General features: G+C 38.6%; 2 protein-coding genes across 3 annotated transcripts in view; one reads left to right on the top strand and one right to left on the bottom strand.

The window, feature by feature from the left end:
* slc7a10a (solute carrier family 7 member 10a) overlaps positions 1 to 3,795 on the bottom strand; it is a 33,471-nt gene extending 29,676 nt beyond the window's left edge. Inside the window, exon 1 of the mRNA XM_047364119.1 lies at positions 3,600 to 3,795. Coding sequence (XP_047220075.1) covers positions 3,600 to 3,705 — 106 coding nt within the window. The 5' untranslated portion in view covers positions 3,706 to 3,795. The remainder of the gene's footprint in view (positions 1 to 3,599) is intronic.
* A 9,478-nt stretch (positions 3,796 to 13,273) lies between these two features.
* rhpn2 (rhophilin, Rho GTPase binding protein 2) overlaps positions 13,274 to 14,023 on the top strand; it is a 35,340-nt gene continuing 34,590 nt past the window's right edge. For both annotated transcript variants that reach the window (XM_047363315.1, XM_047363316.1), the window contains exon 1: positions 13,274 to 13,491. In XM_047363315.1, coding sequence (XP_047219271.1) covers positions 13,426 to 13,491 — 66 coding nt within the window. In that variant the 5' untranslated portion in view covers positions 13,274 to 13,425. The remainder of the gene's footprint in view (positions 13,492 to 14,023) is intronic.

Genomic DNA, 14,023 nt, shown 5'->3' on the forward strand with positions numbered 1-14,023 from the left:
CATTGCTTGAACCAAAGGTTTGGGTGAAAACTGCCCTGGGTTTCTGGTGCTTTGTCTCTTGGGATCCTTCTGCTCAGAAATTCAAGCAACTTCTCCATGCCAACAAAATAAGATTTATAGCAATGTCCCACTGAGCATTATCACTACCAGCAATTTTATAAAAAACTTTCTTGGTTTATACAAAGAAAGAAAACTGATGTCTGCAGCAAGTGACACAGACTGTTTAGAAGCTAACCTAAAATACTTTTCATCTACGTGTAAAACTCAATGTGGGGAAGAAAACACTGCGCATCACTCTGAACTGTGACATATGGCGGTGGGAGCATCATGCTGAGGGGATGCTTTACGGCAGTAGGGACAGGGAAGCCGGTCAGAGTTGATGAAAAGTATGGAGCCATATACAGGGCAATCCTTGTATTCAGCCTCCTTTACTCTGATGCCCCTAAATACTACCCAGTACTAACTGATAGTTAGTATTGATATTTAGTAGACAGTTATTGAATCTACGACTCACTATAACTGAAAATGGCGTAGCTTTTTTTCTCAACAAAGCCATCTGGGATTTGGTCCTTAAGACATCATAGAAATTGTCTGAATTTCCCAAAGAAATAATAAAATGAAAAAACTAATTATATACACAAAAAATCTATATGTTTGAATTATTTAGCAATGCACTGTAGCTAGTAGACCAGCCATTACATTTGTTGTGTAAACTTCAGAGGTAACTGAGGTGAGGTGGCTCTCCCAGATTCTGGGACTGAAAGGTTGCAGATTTTTATCAGAAATAAGCAGATTGTTGAAAGTAATGTGAAAAGGGGAAGTTAGACTAATCAATATTTTGTTTTTATGAAAAAGTGTTTATGTATGTTGCAAGACACACATTAAAATATTTGTTGTCTGGCAATTTACAACTGCATTGTGAGGGCAGGGAAGATTCCTGCTGTAGAAACTGAAACTGGTAACTAGGTTTCTGGTATTCCCAACTACCACCAAAAGAAAATATTACATGAGCGCAAGATTTTAAAATCAAATTTTAAATTCCAATCAGAATTCAAATGTTCATTTAATGGTTTTTGTCCAGTATTGCTTTTAGTCGCTGCAGCAGTTAGTTTGAGTGGGCTGCTCGTGGTGGGTAGCACAATGACTCAAGCAGCACACTATGCAGTGTTTTTGAGGAAACATTCTCTCCTCTAAGATTACAATTCACACCAAACATAAGGCTTTGTGGTATACACTAGATCTTTACTTTGATGAAGGAGTCAAACAAAAAACGGACATTATATTTGTTCCAGATCATATTCATGAAAAAGATCAGTTTTTAACACGACCTGAGCTACAGAGAACACATTAAATGTAGTGATGCGCCAATCAATAAAAACCAGTGATGGGAATTTCACAATTTTAACCTGGCACTGGATTCGGCCTCTAAAATCCTGATCAATGCATCTCTCCTCTTAAAAGCACTGCATTTTTACTAGATATGTCTACATTGTTTTCTTCTTTTAGTTAAAAACTGTTCATACCTCTGAGAAAATCCAACTTCCATATGTGGTTTACATTGAAAAGTTTATCAAGTTTTTGTTCCACAGTTTTAGAGGGCTAGTTTTGCTGTTGATTGTCAGCAAGTGAAATTGAGTTTTCTGATACCTTGGTGGAGAGCCAAAGGCCAGAGGCCAAAAGACAGAGAAGACATTCTGTTTCCTGGATTAAAAACAAAGATTCTGCTTCTTTTTTTTTTTCCATCACTCACATTAACTCCTGACAAAAGAAAAAAAGGAAAGATAAAAAACAATAGAAGGACCATCAACTCTTCTACAGGTTTCAGGGTTAAAATGCAGATTATGGCAGTAAATTGTTGATGCGGGGAGAGGGGTTCCCTGATCTACACCTAAACTCACCTCAAAGAAAACATATGAATCTCTGATTTGCATGTGTATAAAGTATCACATTCTAAATGCTGAATGAGTTACAGTATTCAGTAAAACGGAACATGTCCAGGGAGAGACAAGAAATGCACTGACTGGTCTGCAGGCTGTGCCGCTCCGAACGCAAAACAAAATTGTGATGCACTCTGTATTCCTTGTGGGCCAGTCTTTACCCCCCACACACACATCAATGAACCGCTCATTAACCCGTTCCCAGTTCTCTACTGTTCCTTCCTTGGACCACTTGATAGATATTGACCGCTGCCAACTGGGAACACCCAAGAGAGCTGCAGTTTTGGAGATGCTGTTCCAACCATCTAGCCATCACAGTTAGGCCCCTGTAAAGGTTTCTGAGGTGTCTTACGCTTGCTTCTAACACATGAACTGATGACAATACGTTTACATGATGATCTAATATATTCCACCCACTAACAGATGCTGTGATGAGGAAATACTGTGATCCACCTGGTGAATTTTATATCTAACTAGTGTATCTTTGGAGTCCGAAAAAGACATCGTGTGATCTCTATAGCTACGATGCAACAAAACATATCCCTTAGTTGCAGTTAGTTTTGTTTCTATGGTGACACTGATTCCTGGCTATTATACATTTCCAGGTCTGACCTGCCAATTCTGTTTTTTTGGTTTAAGGAATATAACACACAAAAGAGAAAGAGAAACAGAGCAATGCAGGTTCTTTTAGAGAGGTAGTAGTTTTAAATCCAATGGAAAATGAAGGAATTCGATGACTTTATCTGATTTTAATTAAATTCAAAAGAGTACATGCTTGGTGGATGCATCTATTGACTAAAAACAGTAGGACTTTTTAGTTTTGATACATTTATGTATTGGGAATAAAAAAAAAATTTTTTTTTTTTTTTTTGGCCTGTAGATTATTAATCAGCCGATCAGGGGAAAACTGGACAATTGGTGCATTGTGGTCCTGAATGCTGCAGAAGTTACAGTACTTAATGAAACTGAATAACTTCCAAGGAAATGCCAGAAATGAAAAGCAGCATTTATGTAATTTCATTGAGGCGTGTGTCCTCCCTCTGACCCCAGACATGAAGACAGACATGACTGGTCTGGGCCCCTAAAACAGTACCAGACTCGGTGAGTTTTAAACGTGTTCCGTGGGTCGCATATTGTACATTATATCGCTTTCTACTGCTAGTTTGCTTTGTTGTGGCGTTGGATCGTTTTCAGGGTGGGCGGTTTGTATCTCCCCCTCAGCAGGGCGATCGGCTGCAGTGACTCACTGTCACTGCTCAGCTGGCCCACAGGACCGTGCCTTCCAACTTCACCACACCATCCAGCCACGTAAGCATCTTCATATTCACATCCACACGACTGATGCAACAGTTTCCGCAAAAAGCTAAAAGCCCTGCACGTGTACCAGTCTCTGCAGCTTTCGTGCGCAAAAGCGGCGTTTTAGTCAAAAGTTTCCTGAGCTTTGCGTCCAAGTTTGATCAAACGAGATGCAAGAGCGCTAAGGTGTCTATCAGTTCTAAAGACATGAACTGCACGCCGCAGTATGTAACTTTTGACAGCCGAGTGTAAGCGACACCAGTCGAACAGTGAGCCGATGCTCGAACACGCTTCTACGGTTACTTTCCCTACCAGCTGAAACCCCTTCCAACCTGTCATCTTATCTGTCAGAGCTTAAACACTCACCGATGATAATAGCGCAGGCGCTTAACAGTCCGATTTCTTTTTTCAGCGTGACTTTATCATCATTATTGGCGTTTTCATCCTTCTTCCTCTTCTCTTTGTCATCCATCGCTCACTCTATCTTGCCAGCGCGCTTCCTCCTTCCCCTCTGTTCGGGTCAGATACTGTAGACTGAACCGCGTCCCACACCGCCGGATGCACTTATAATATCGTGCAGATGACGGGGGAGGAGGTGCGCATGCGTGACAATCCCAGACTTTGTTTCAGGTAGGTAGGTTGATATAGAGGTGTGTTAGGATGCAGGGATGGAGCATCTGAGCCTAGGCCAAAAAGACAAGGTATGTGTCAAAGTTTGCCAACTTAGAGGATTTATGGCGTACAAGATTTACTGGATGCTGAAAGGGCAAATGAATCCTACTTCTATGGAGCCAACAACAACCAACAAGACTGAGCCAAAAATAGGAGAACACGAGGTATAATTATATGGAAAAATACTAACCAAGAAAACGCATGTAAATCAAATGAATGAGGAATCAAAGGCTTTTGAATATAGAAAAATAATTCCTAGCATTAATATTTTGGTGATACTCTCACCTATAGATCTCTCTCAGGGCTGAGGAGACATTATTTGCCTGCTTATTTTTTAGAGATGTGAGGCAGCATCCGGAGTGGGAAAAACTTCCCCTAAGGACATTTCAGACTGTCAGGTCTTTTGTGGTACAAGGTTATTTCAAGGTTAAAGGTTCAAGGTTAAATCACTGTTCACTTGAGAAAATACTTCTAATATTGTCATTATGAGAAATCCTAAACTAAAGCTGATATTTTAAATAGAAATTAAGGAAAGCCTTCATATTAGCCCTGTGAGACATTATGGAATAACTCGCTGAACCAAAATTAAGTTAAAAGTAATTTAGAAAAGGGTTCATATGCCTTGAACTTTTCAAAATTTGGTCACATTACAAAAAACAGTAGTTGCTACTTGTGAAGTGGAATAAAAATCTGATAAGTGGTGCATGCATTTATCTTCAGCCCCAGTAAGTCAATGCTTTGTACAAGCAGTTCTTGCTAAAATTACAGCTGCAAGTGTTTCAAGGTGTGTCTCTACCCTCTTTTCTTGTCTAGACACTGAAATGTATGCCCATTCTTCTTTGCAAACATATACTCCTTGGACTAGTGAAGCATGCTTCATTTGGCAAAAGTCAAATTTATGTATGGGTAATTATTTTTTAAATGGACTAGGATTAAAGTCTAAACAGGTTTACTGTTTAAACCTATTTAAACAGTAAACACAAGAACACAGAACAACATCTAAAGCACTCCAGGCCTCACTTGCCTCAGTTAAGGTCACTGTTTATGGTTCAACAATCAGAAAGAAACTGTGTAAAACTAGCATTAATCGGGTGAAAACTACTGTTGAACAAAAACAACAAAAGGTGCTGTCTCACATTTGCCAAAAAATATCTTGGTGATCTTAAAGAGCTTTGAGAAGGAATTCTGTGCAATGACGAGATAAAGGTGGGCATTTTTTAGAAGGGTTGCATATCACTACATTAGTGCTTTTATGATTCTTCAGAACCTGGACAACTTGCCGTGATTGATAGAACCATAAATATTGTTCTCTACTTTGTGGTGTCAGTTTGTGACCTTAAGCTCAAACACACTTTGGTTATGAAGCAGGAGAATGATCTGAAACCCACCAGCAAGTTCACATCCAAACTGCTGAAAACAAAAAAGGTTTCGGAGTGGTTTAGTCAAAGTCCGTCATTAAATCTAATTGAGATGCCATGAAATGATCTTAAACCATCAGTTAATGCTGAGAAATCCTCCAGTGTGGTGGATTAAAAATAATTCTGCAAAGACGTTTGGGCCAAAATTTGTATAGTGATGTCAAATACTCAATAGCAGGTATAAAAAAAAACTAATGGCAGTTGTTAAAGGTGGCACAAACAGTTATTAGGTTTAGTGGCAAATTACACAAGTCCAGTTTGGTTTGAATAGCTTTCTCCCCTTAATGAATGAAATCAACATGTGAAAATCGCTTTTTATATTTACTCCGGTTATCTTTCCATAATATTAAAACCTGTTTGATGATCTAAGACATTTAAGTGTTACAAAAAAGAAAAAAGAAGAAATCTTTAAGCAGGAAAATAAGTTTGTTTTTTTTACAGTACTTTAAATATCCCTAAAGGTTCAATGGTGTAACACAGACCAGGAAAACAGGTCAAGTATGTAGAGTACTAATCCTGCGGTAGTAATTATAGCAGGACATTTAAACCTACAGCATTACTGAAATGTTCCTCCTCAGTCATAATGAAAAGAAATCTAGGATGCAACATATCTGGACTTTTGTCTGACTGATTAGTCCAATCAAATGAGAACAAATAGGTTGTTACTTACAAGAGAAATGGTCAATACTCATATGACAATACTTGCTAACAGACAAAAATAGAGACCCTCATTGAAAAGGCAGTGAGGTCTGACCTCACAAAGCTACTTAGCAGCCATCTTTTAACACAGTTTGTCACTGAATGCATTTAGGTCAGTTGTGAGGAGGGAAATAACTGGCTCAACCTAGATTTGAAGCATGAAATAGGCAGCCAAAAAAATTAGCAGCAGTAATATACTACACACCATGAACAATATACAAACCAGGTCTGGTTGGATATACACTGATCAGTAGACCCCGCCCTTCAATTTCGTCTCAGCTTTATTTAAATAAGCAGGAAAAACTGTCCTTCTGAGAAAAAGTTGGATTTCATTTATCTGTTGACATAGCTAATTAATCCTGGTTGATATTTTCTGATACTGCCAAAAAACACGATTTATTTAAAACGACATGGATGTAATTTTAAAAGGATATTCCAGCTCAAAAAATTAGCCACAGTTGAGAAACCTGTTTTTACTATAAGATAGGAATGGGCATGTATCGTATTGTTTATCATCATTGTGAAAACAATTATAAATTCTAATTAATAAAAAAAAAAGAAGTCCTTCCATCTGCATTTTGTTGAAATTTTGCTTTCCTCTATTTTATTTAGATGAAGGGAGCAAGGACATAAACTGAATGGAAACCGGAGCATTATGGGTCTGTGGAGAGAAACAAAAGTCTCAAAATGTGAAAACACCAAAATGCAAGGCAATATATCTGACTGAAATTCAACTTTGGATAATTTGAAATTAATCCAGCTCGTCAAAATACAACAGAGGCTTCTGGTAAGGATTCAAGGTTCCGTTTCTTTAATCTGCTAGTTTAAGGGATGTTTACACCAAAATTTAGATATAAAGCCATTTTACTTTATTTATAAAGTATTTTATTATTTAGATAAACAGAATAGTTACAGAGTTAAAACAAAATTTTTAAATTAAGGATAACTTTGTGTTTAAAATGTAAAGAAAAATATGAATTTGTTGCTCACTGTTTAGGTCCATTCACAAAGAAAGAAATGTCTCTATTGGCCAGGAGCCTGTGAAGCGACAGATTGAAAGCATCCTCAATTAGAGAACAAGAGAGGCACTTTAAGAGAAGTCAGAGTGGGAGCCTACCTTCTGTCAAGTGACTGCCACCAATTCTCTACTGTGCCTACATACCAGTGAACATCTCACATTTCATGTCATTACCTACTCTAATGCACGGAAAAATCTTCTTTACGGCTAGTTTAACATAGACAGTGTAACAACAGGACAATCAGGCCATACTTATCTGACCTTGTGATCTGCGAGATCTCTCTGAAGAGATCGCCAAGGTATTATGGTATGCCAAACATTAAACCAAAAACAGATACTACTTGTCCAGGAGTATCAGACAACCGATTCAACTCAGCAGCAAACCAGTCTCATTCTTCCTGGTGCAAAGATTTGCGGCACTGATTTTTTTTCTGAATACCTAATATCTGAATTTGTGTTGACATTTATGTGCTACCAGTTATTTCAGTGAAAATGTGCACTCCATGAATGATGGTAGTGTTAAGCTATAATACAATACCCCAGGCTTTGCACATCTCACTGAGCACTGTTTAGTAAAAGCATGGCACAAAACAACCCTACCACAATCAGAGAAGTAGTCAAGAGGCCCACAGCAACTCTGGAGAATCTGTAATAGGCCAACACAACAATAATTAGTTGAGTAGGTCACGAATCTGGCCTTTATACAAGAGTGACAAAGAGAAAGCCACTGTTGAAAGAAAGAAATAAGTCCTGCTAGCAGTTTGCTTCATGCCATCTAGGAGACGCAGCAAAGACATGGCAGAAGGTACTCTGGTCAAATGAGATCAAAACGTAACGTTTTTACCTGTGTGGTAGAAAACTGCCACAAACATGGTGGTGGCAGTATCATGCTGTGGGGGTGAGGACAAAGAAGCTGTTTAGAGTTGATGGGGAGATGAATGGAGGTAAAACGATAGAGGCTGCAGAAGACTTTGCATAGGCTTTCACTTTCTAGAAGGACAATGACCCACACAGTCTGAGCTACAGTGGAAAATCAAAGAATAATTATGAATTAGAATGGTTCAGTCAAAGTCCAGACCTAAATCAAATGACTGACTGAGCTTGAGCTAATTTGCAATGAAGAATGGGCATTTAGATGTGGAAAACAGATAGACATGCAACAAAAGACTAGCAGCTGTAATTACAACAAAAGCTGCTTCTACAAAATACTGACTCAGAGTTTTCCTATTGAAATGTTCACCAGAGTTTTATTTATTTTTTTATCAAATAATTTTCCCTCCACTTCATAAATGTTCACCACTTTATGTTCATCCATCCAATAAAGTCCCAACTTTGCGGCTTCAATGTGAAAAAGGTTCAAATGTAAGATTCTGTAAGGCACTGTATTTTTCTCTAGTCAGTATTTTTTATGGGATTTTATTTAAATAAAATATGACGTTGTTGATATGACCCCTTATGGAGTTTGTTTTGTACTACAGTCTCAGAGCAAAGACAAACCTGCATTAAGATGCAGTCTCAATTCTTTTTCTCTCCCTCTCTCTCTCCCACACACACACACACACACACACACACACACACACACACACACACACACACACACACACACACACACACACACACACACACACACACACACACACACACTACTTCATCTAAAGTTTAGGGAGTTGAGTTGTTACGTTGTGGCAGACAAACGCTAACGAATGCACAATTAACTTGGAGGCCAGCCTCCCTCTCCAACATGAGGCCCCAACAAAGAGAGGAGATACTTTGTTGGCAACAGGGAGGCAAGCTGAAACCCTAACTTTAGTGTGGTTGTAGGAAAGCATGAAGAAGAGGAGGTGATGAAGCAAGAAAATAGCTAGAATACTGTGTTGGCAAAAAGGATGGAGTTGAAGTATAAATAGATAGATAGCATTCCTGGATAGATAGAAGGGGAAAGGGGCAAGAAGAGGACAAAGTGAAGAGGAAAAGAAGAGGAATGACCTGAAGAAGAAAGCAGAAGAAAAAAACTGGGTCATCTGCGGTATCTCAGAGACTATTGTGATTAGAATATATACAATCAGTCTTCAATTACCCTGTTGAGGTCCAGACACTGTTCAGATCCAAACACTGGCAGGATCATATTTGAGCTTTTGGATAAATTGATGTCTACTAACTCAACATACTGAAGCCACTTTGTCAATCAGTGTGGACAGAACATTGTCCATAAAGCTGTGGCAGACTAATGAGGTCATACAGAAGATGATAACATCAAGTTGTTTAGCTAGTGGCTTTTCTTTATTGAGTCATGGAGTAAATACAGGTATCGAAAGGGGAGAAGTTTAAGTCAACAATCCGAAGCACTGAGAGGTACAAATCACAGGTGATGAAGAGAGTACCGGCAGGGTGGAGTGGATTGGGAAGAGTGTAAGGAGTGATTTGTAACAGAGAAATGGCTGTAAAACTGAGACAAAAGGCTAGGATGGCAGCGAGACCTTATTTGATGTATAATTGAAAGACAACGGCAAAAACAAAAATGACAGCAGGTGGAGCTGGAGGTTGCAGAAGTGAAGATGTTAAGATTTTCATTGAGAGCGACCAAAATAGAGAGGAATAAAAAATATATTATAAAAGACAGCTCAGATTGAGCGGTTTGAGGGCAAAGTTAGAAAACATGGCTGCAATGGTTTGGACAGGTGCAGAAGATTGGTAGTGGATATTAGACAAAAGGTGTTCAATATGAAGCTCCCAAGGAGGAGGAGACAGGAAGACCACAAGAATGTCTGTGAATGTAGTAAGGGTTTTGTAGAGGGTTGATGTAGGACAGGAAAATGTTAAATGAAGGCAAAGATTCCATCCAGTGACTTCTAAAGATAGCAAATGGAGGAGCATAAAAAAGAAAAAGAAGCCAGTCTGTAGCTCAAACCCACACATCAACTATGACAAACATGTCTTACTAATGTTTATAGAAATAAACCGACGCTTATACTTAATTAGACTTGAAAAAAAAAAAAGTAGAACAATAGTGAGTCCTAGAGACAATGGCCGAGAGATGGGCAAGAGAGAAGGAGTTGTGAAGAAAAACAAAAACGAAGGACAAGGAAACCAAGAACAAGAGAGAAACGAAAAGGCCATGAACCTAACAACCCTTTGCTGCCAGTTACAAACTATCATTCTGTCTCAATCTCCTGTTCATCCCACCCTTGATCTATTCTTACTCTAGAGACTCTGGAGTGCCTGGTAGAATGGTCTGCCATACTACCCACATCACACATCATTTGTTAACAGGCAACCCAGAGTTCTTGTGGTTCGGAAGCAGAGCTGCATAGCAACCCCACAGCACTTCCTGCTTGACCAGGGGTTGAACGTCAGTGGCCGTTGTTCGTCGCTGTGCCCCCTCTGCCTTTACAAAAACAGATGGGAAGCAGTTCACTTACAATCAGCTTTGTGCTTCGTTGTGAGGAGAAAGGAAATGAGTGTGAAGGCCAAGCCACCCTAGTTCACTGCACCTCCATATGGGGTAACAAATGTGGGTTTTGAACAGACATCTTTGAAATTAAGGTACTGAGAGTCAAGGACTTTGGGGTTTTTTGTTAAATTGCAGATTTAGCAGTACAATGCAGTGCAAAAAACATGGCTGCATTTTTTAACACCGAACAGATTTCTGTGATTACAGCAGGCCTATCCCACTGAGCCCTATATCTACGGTGCTTGAAGAAACACCTCCATTTTCTATAATCTGCACTTTCAACACATAATATGCATACATATTCAATATATGAGCATATCTGCATTCGTGAACACAAACCCTGTTTCCCAAATTGTCCATAGGTTTAAAAAATATATTTTTAATCCAACTAAGACACTAGCTACACTTCTCTGCTTGGAGAAAGCTCAGGTGGTGATGACTGGAACAGATTCCCATTTATACATATGACTTGTGTAAAAGCACAGATGATAAATTACAAGAACTCATTTTACTGTTAATGTAAAAACTTCAGGTATATGGTCACATTTATTTTTGCAGTGTCCCCCAATAAAACTATGCCAGAAGCAGCAAGTTGAATTGTCTCAATCAGAAATTTTAAAAACAAAAGCTTTAATGCCTATTAATGGCTTTTAAAAAAAGTTAACAATATGTATCAGGAGTTTCACAATTAAACGTTTTTCATTTTAGACTGATAAGACTTATTCATTTAAGACAAATACTGACAAAAACTCTAGAGTCACACTTCAAAAAGGCCTCAAGCCTTCTGCATCACGGAGCAGTTTAACGGTGAGTCATACTCCTAGGAAGGTATATTTTTCAGTACAATGCTACTTTGAGATAGTAAGTATATCAAATCAATATAAAATCTTTAGTTACTATGATGCAGTTGACTTATTTAAACATTTTTAACAACAATGGGCACATAAATAGGCAAATACAATGAAACGAAATCTTGACATCTACCTCCACCTAGTGGTCAAACCTGAGCAATACAAAAGAAAATGACATGCTAGCCCCATTACTACTTCTTGGATTCAGATCTAGATTAAATAAACGTTATGTGGCATGGGAAATACAAGTTTCCTCTTTAATGTTTTGCTAAAAATAAAGGTGATCTAAATCACATACCATTACCTTTATGGTCTCTCGATATTAAACCAACCATATCTTTACTCCTATCATCAAAACATCAAATAGAAAAAAATAATAAATGTGTTGTCTGCCCAATAACCAATGTATTTCATTTAACTTATAACCACTTTGCATGTTATAGATGTTAGAGTTTAGATTCAAGAGGTTTCTGCTTTAAAAAACAGCATCTTTCACATGGAGAAACCACTCAGACAAACACTGTTTTGGCCTAGTTTCCAGCCGCAAGCAACACCCTGTTGCCCTAGCTTCAGCTCTGTTGTTAACGATAATCCCCCCAAGGCATTAATAGCTACCTCCTGCACAAGCAGATCAGCAGCATACCTTTCAACTGGTAAAACCAGAAAATCAAAAAGCACAAGGCTGTTCTTGTTTGTACGTCATTAAAAGTCAATGCTGCTAAGGCATGTTTAATCAGGGACAGTCACTGATCTAGTCCTGCTGTATAATGTTTCCGAAACCCGATCAAATGAATTGTTACAAAAAGAACAGACATCTGTTATACAGAACATGCTAGAACAGTTGAAGTTAGGACCTCATTAGGCACTTTACTAAAGTGTTCTGGATAGCCATCGATCAGCTCTAGTGTGACATCTAAAATGATTGTAATGATCAAACACAAATCCATTCTTCTGCACTGAACTGATATTCTTAAAAACGCAGTTTAAAATTTTCACAGTTGCATACTGTGGATTACCTTAGATCAGTTCAAGTGTGAACACTTGAACTGATTTATCCATCTATCGTCTATATACCAGCTTATCCTAACCTATCCTGGTACCCATCTCTGGTTATTGGGCGAGAGGCAGAGTACAGCCTGGACAGGTCGTCAATCCATCATAGGGCCACACGGGATTATTCTTCACAAAGTTAGAGATTATTTAAAACACACTTTGGGTTTTGTGAAACCTTTTCTTTATTTATCAAAAAGAGGACATTTCAAGACTTCTGGCTCCTAGATGTGGTCCAGCGTAAAAACCACATATGAATTGATACAAATAGTTTCCACCTTTAAAGTGAAACTATGACGCTGTATGAAATTGAAGAAACACATTATCGAGTGCAGAGAAAAAAGGAAAAACCAAACAGAGCAAAATCTATAATGGCGTTTTTAAAGAAGTTGCTATTGTTTCACGTGAATCTAAACAGAGCTTTAGTACATTTATTTATTAGATGATCATTTTTGTTTTAAAGTTAAACAATAACATGAAATGTTGGGTACACCAGCTGTTATTATTTCAGTGATGGATCTAGAGGAGCAAAATATTCTACTAATCAAATAAACATGTATGGTAAATCAATAAATACATTGAAGCCGAGAGAAGCAGGACTACATCTAGATGCTGGTAGCAACCAGAGCGCTTCAGTAGAGATATAGTCCTCATCTGCTAACAACATCCTGGTATTATTACTCGTTCTGCGCTCTTTTCTCTTTGTTTTTCCATCGTACCGTCTCATTGTAATCTACAGTACATCTCCAGAAGGAAGCAGGTGACTTCCGGTGACCTTTCTCTCTGTTATCCTCCCGTTTCTTTACCTCGGTTCAGTGTTTTGGGCGGAGTCTGCTGCTCCTGCAGGAAAACTGCTCTGCTGGGTGGAGTGAGACCAGAGCAGCAGGAACCCTGTTGGAGGAAGGAGAAAAGTCACCTGTTGTCCAGCGGCGCTCCGTTTTTGTATTTTTTTTTTTTTATAAATTCAGGTTACTTTTACTGCTGTTGTTTCTTAATATTATTATTATCCCCCCCCCGTCCCCCGGCCCTCAGAATGACGGACACACTTTTACCGAACGGCACTGAGGACAGCGGAGGAGACGGAAAACATTTCAGAAAGGTGAGATTAGTTTTTCGACATGTTTTTTTGTTTGTTATCATAACTCTGTTAGCTGTGCGTTTGGTTTCCTTAAACGCGTCTAATTTGCCAAGAGGCTTTTAAAGGAGTTGCTTTCGTTCAGCTTATTTAAAGACATGCCACGGATCCTAAAGAAGGTGGTCTGTCTTTGACGTTTGTCTCCGTTTTAAAGCTACCTGCCAGAACATTCTGGAAAAATCAACCAAGCTCACTTTCGTCGTAGTTTGTCACCAGTAGAATAACATGTCATCCGTTTTTTTCCCTGTCCGTTTTAATATTTTCATGTAAGTTTGCATTTAATCAAGATAAAATCCATCCCTTCACATCCCTTAAAAATACCTCTGGTGACTTCACAAAAGGCATAAGTCAATCAATCTGGCTGTTTTATCCTCGTTTTTTTCCAAATTTTTAGTCAAATGCCCCCTTTTAAAAGTATGTCCTCGTATTTTGTTTGAATGTTTGACTCAGTTTGAGAACTCAGGGCAGACTAGAATGGACAGAGGTCATGTTCCAA

Source organism: Girardinichthys multiradiatus, chromosome 4 (genome assembly GCF_021462225.1).
Source record: "Girardinichthys multiradiatus isolate DD_20200921_A chromosome 4, DD_fGirMul_XY1, whole genome shotgun sequence".
Classification (NCBI taxonomy): Eukaryota; Metazoa; Chordata; class Actinopteri; order Cyprinodontiformes; family Goodeidae; genus Girardinichthys; species Girardinichthys multiradiatus.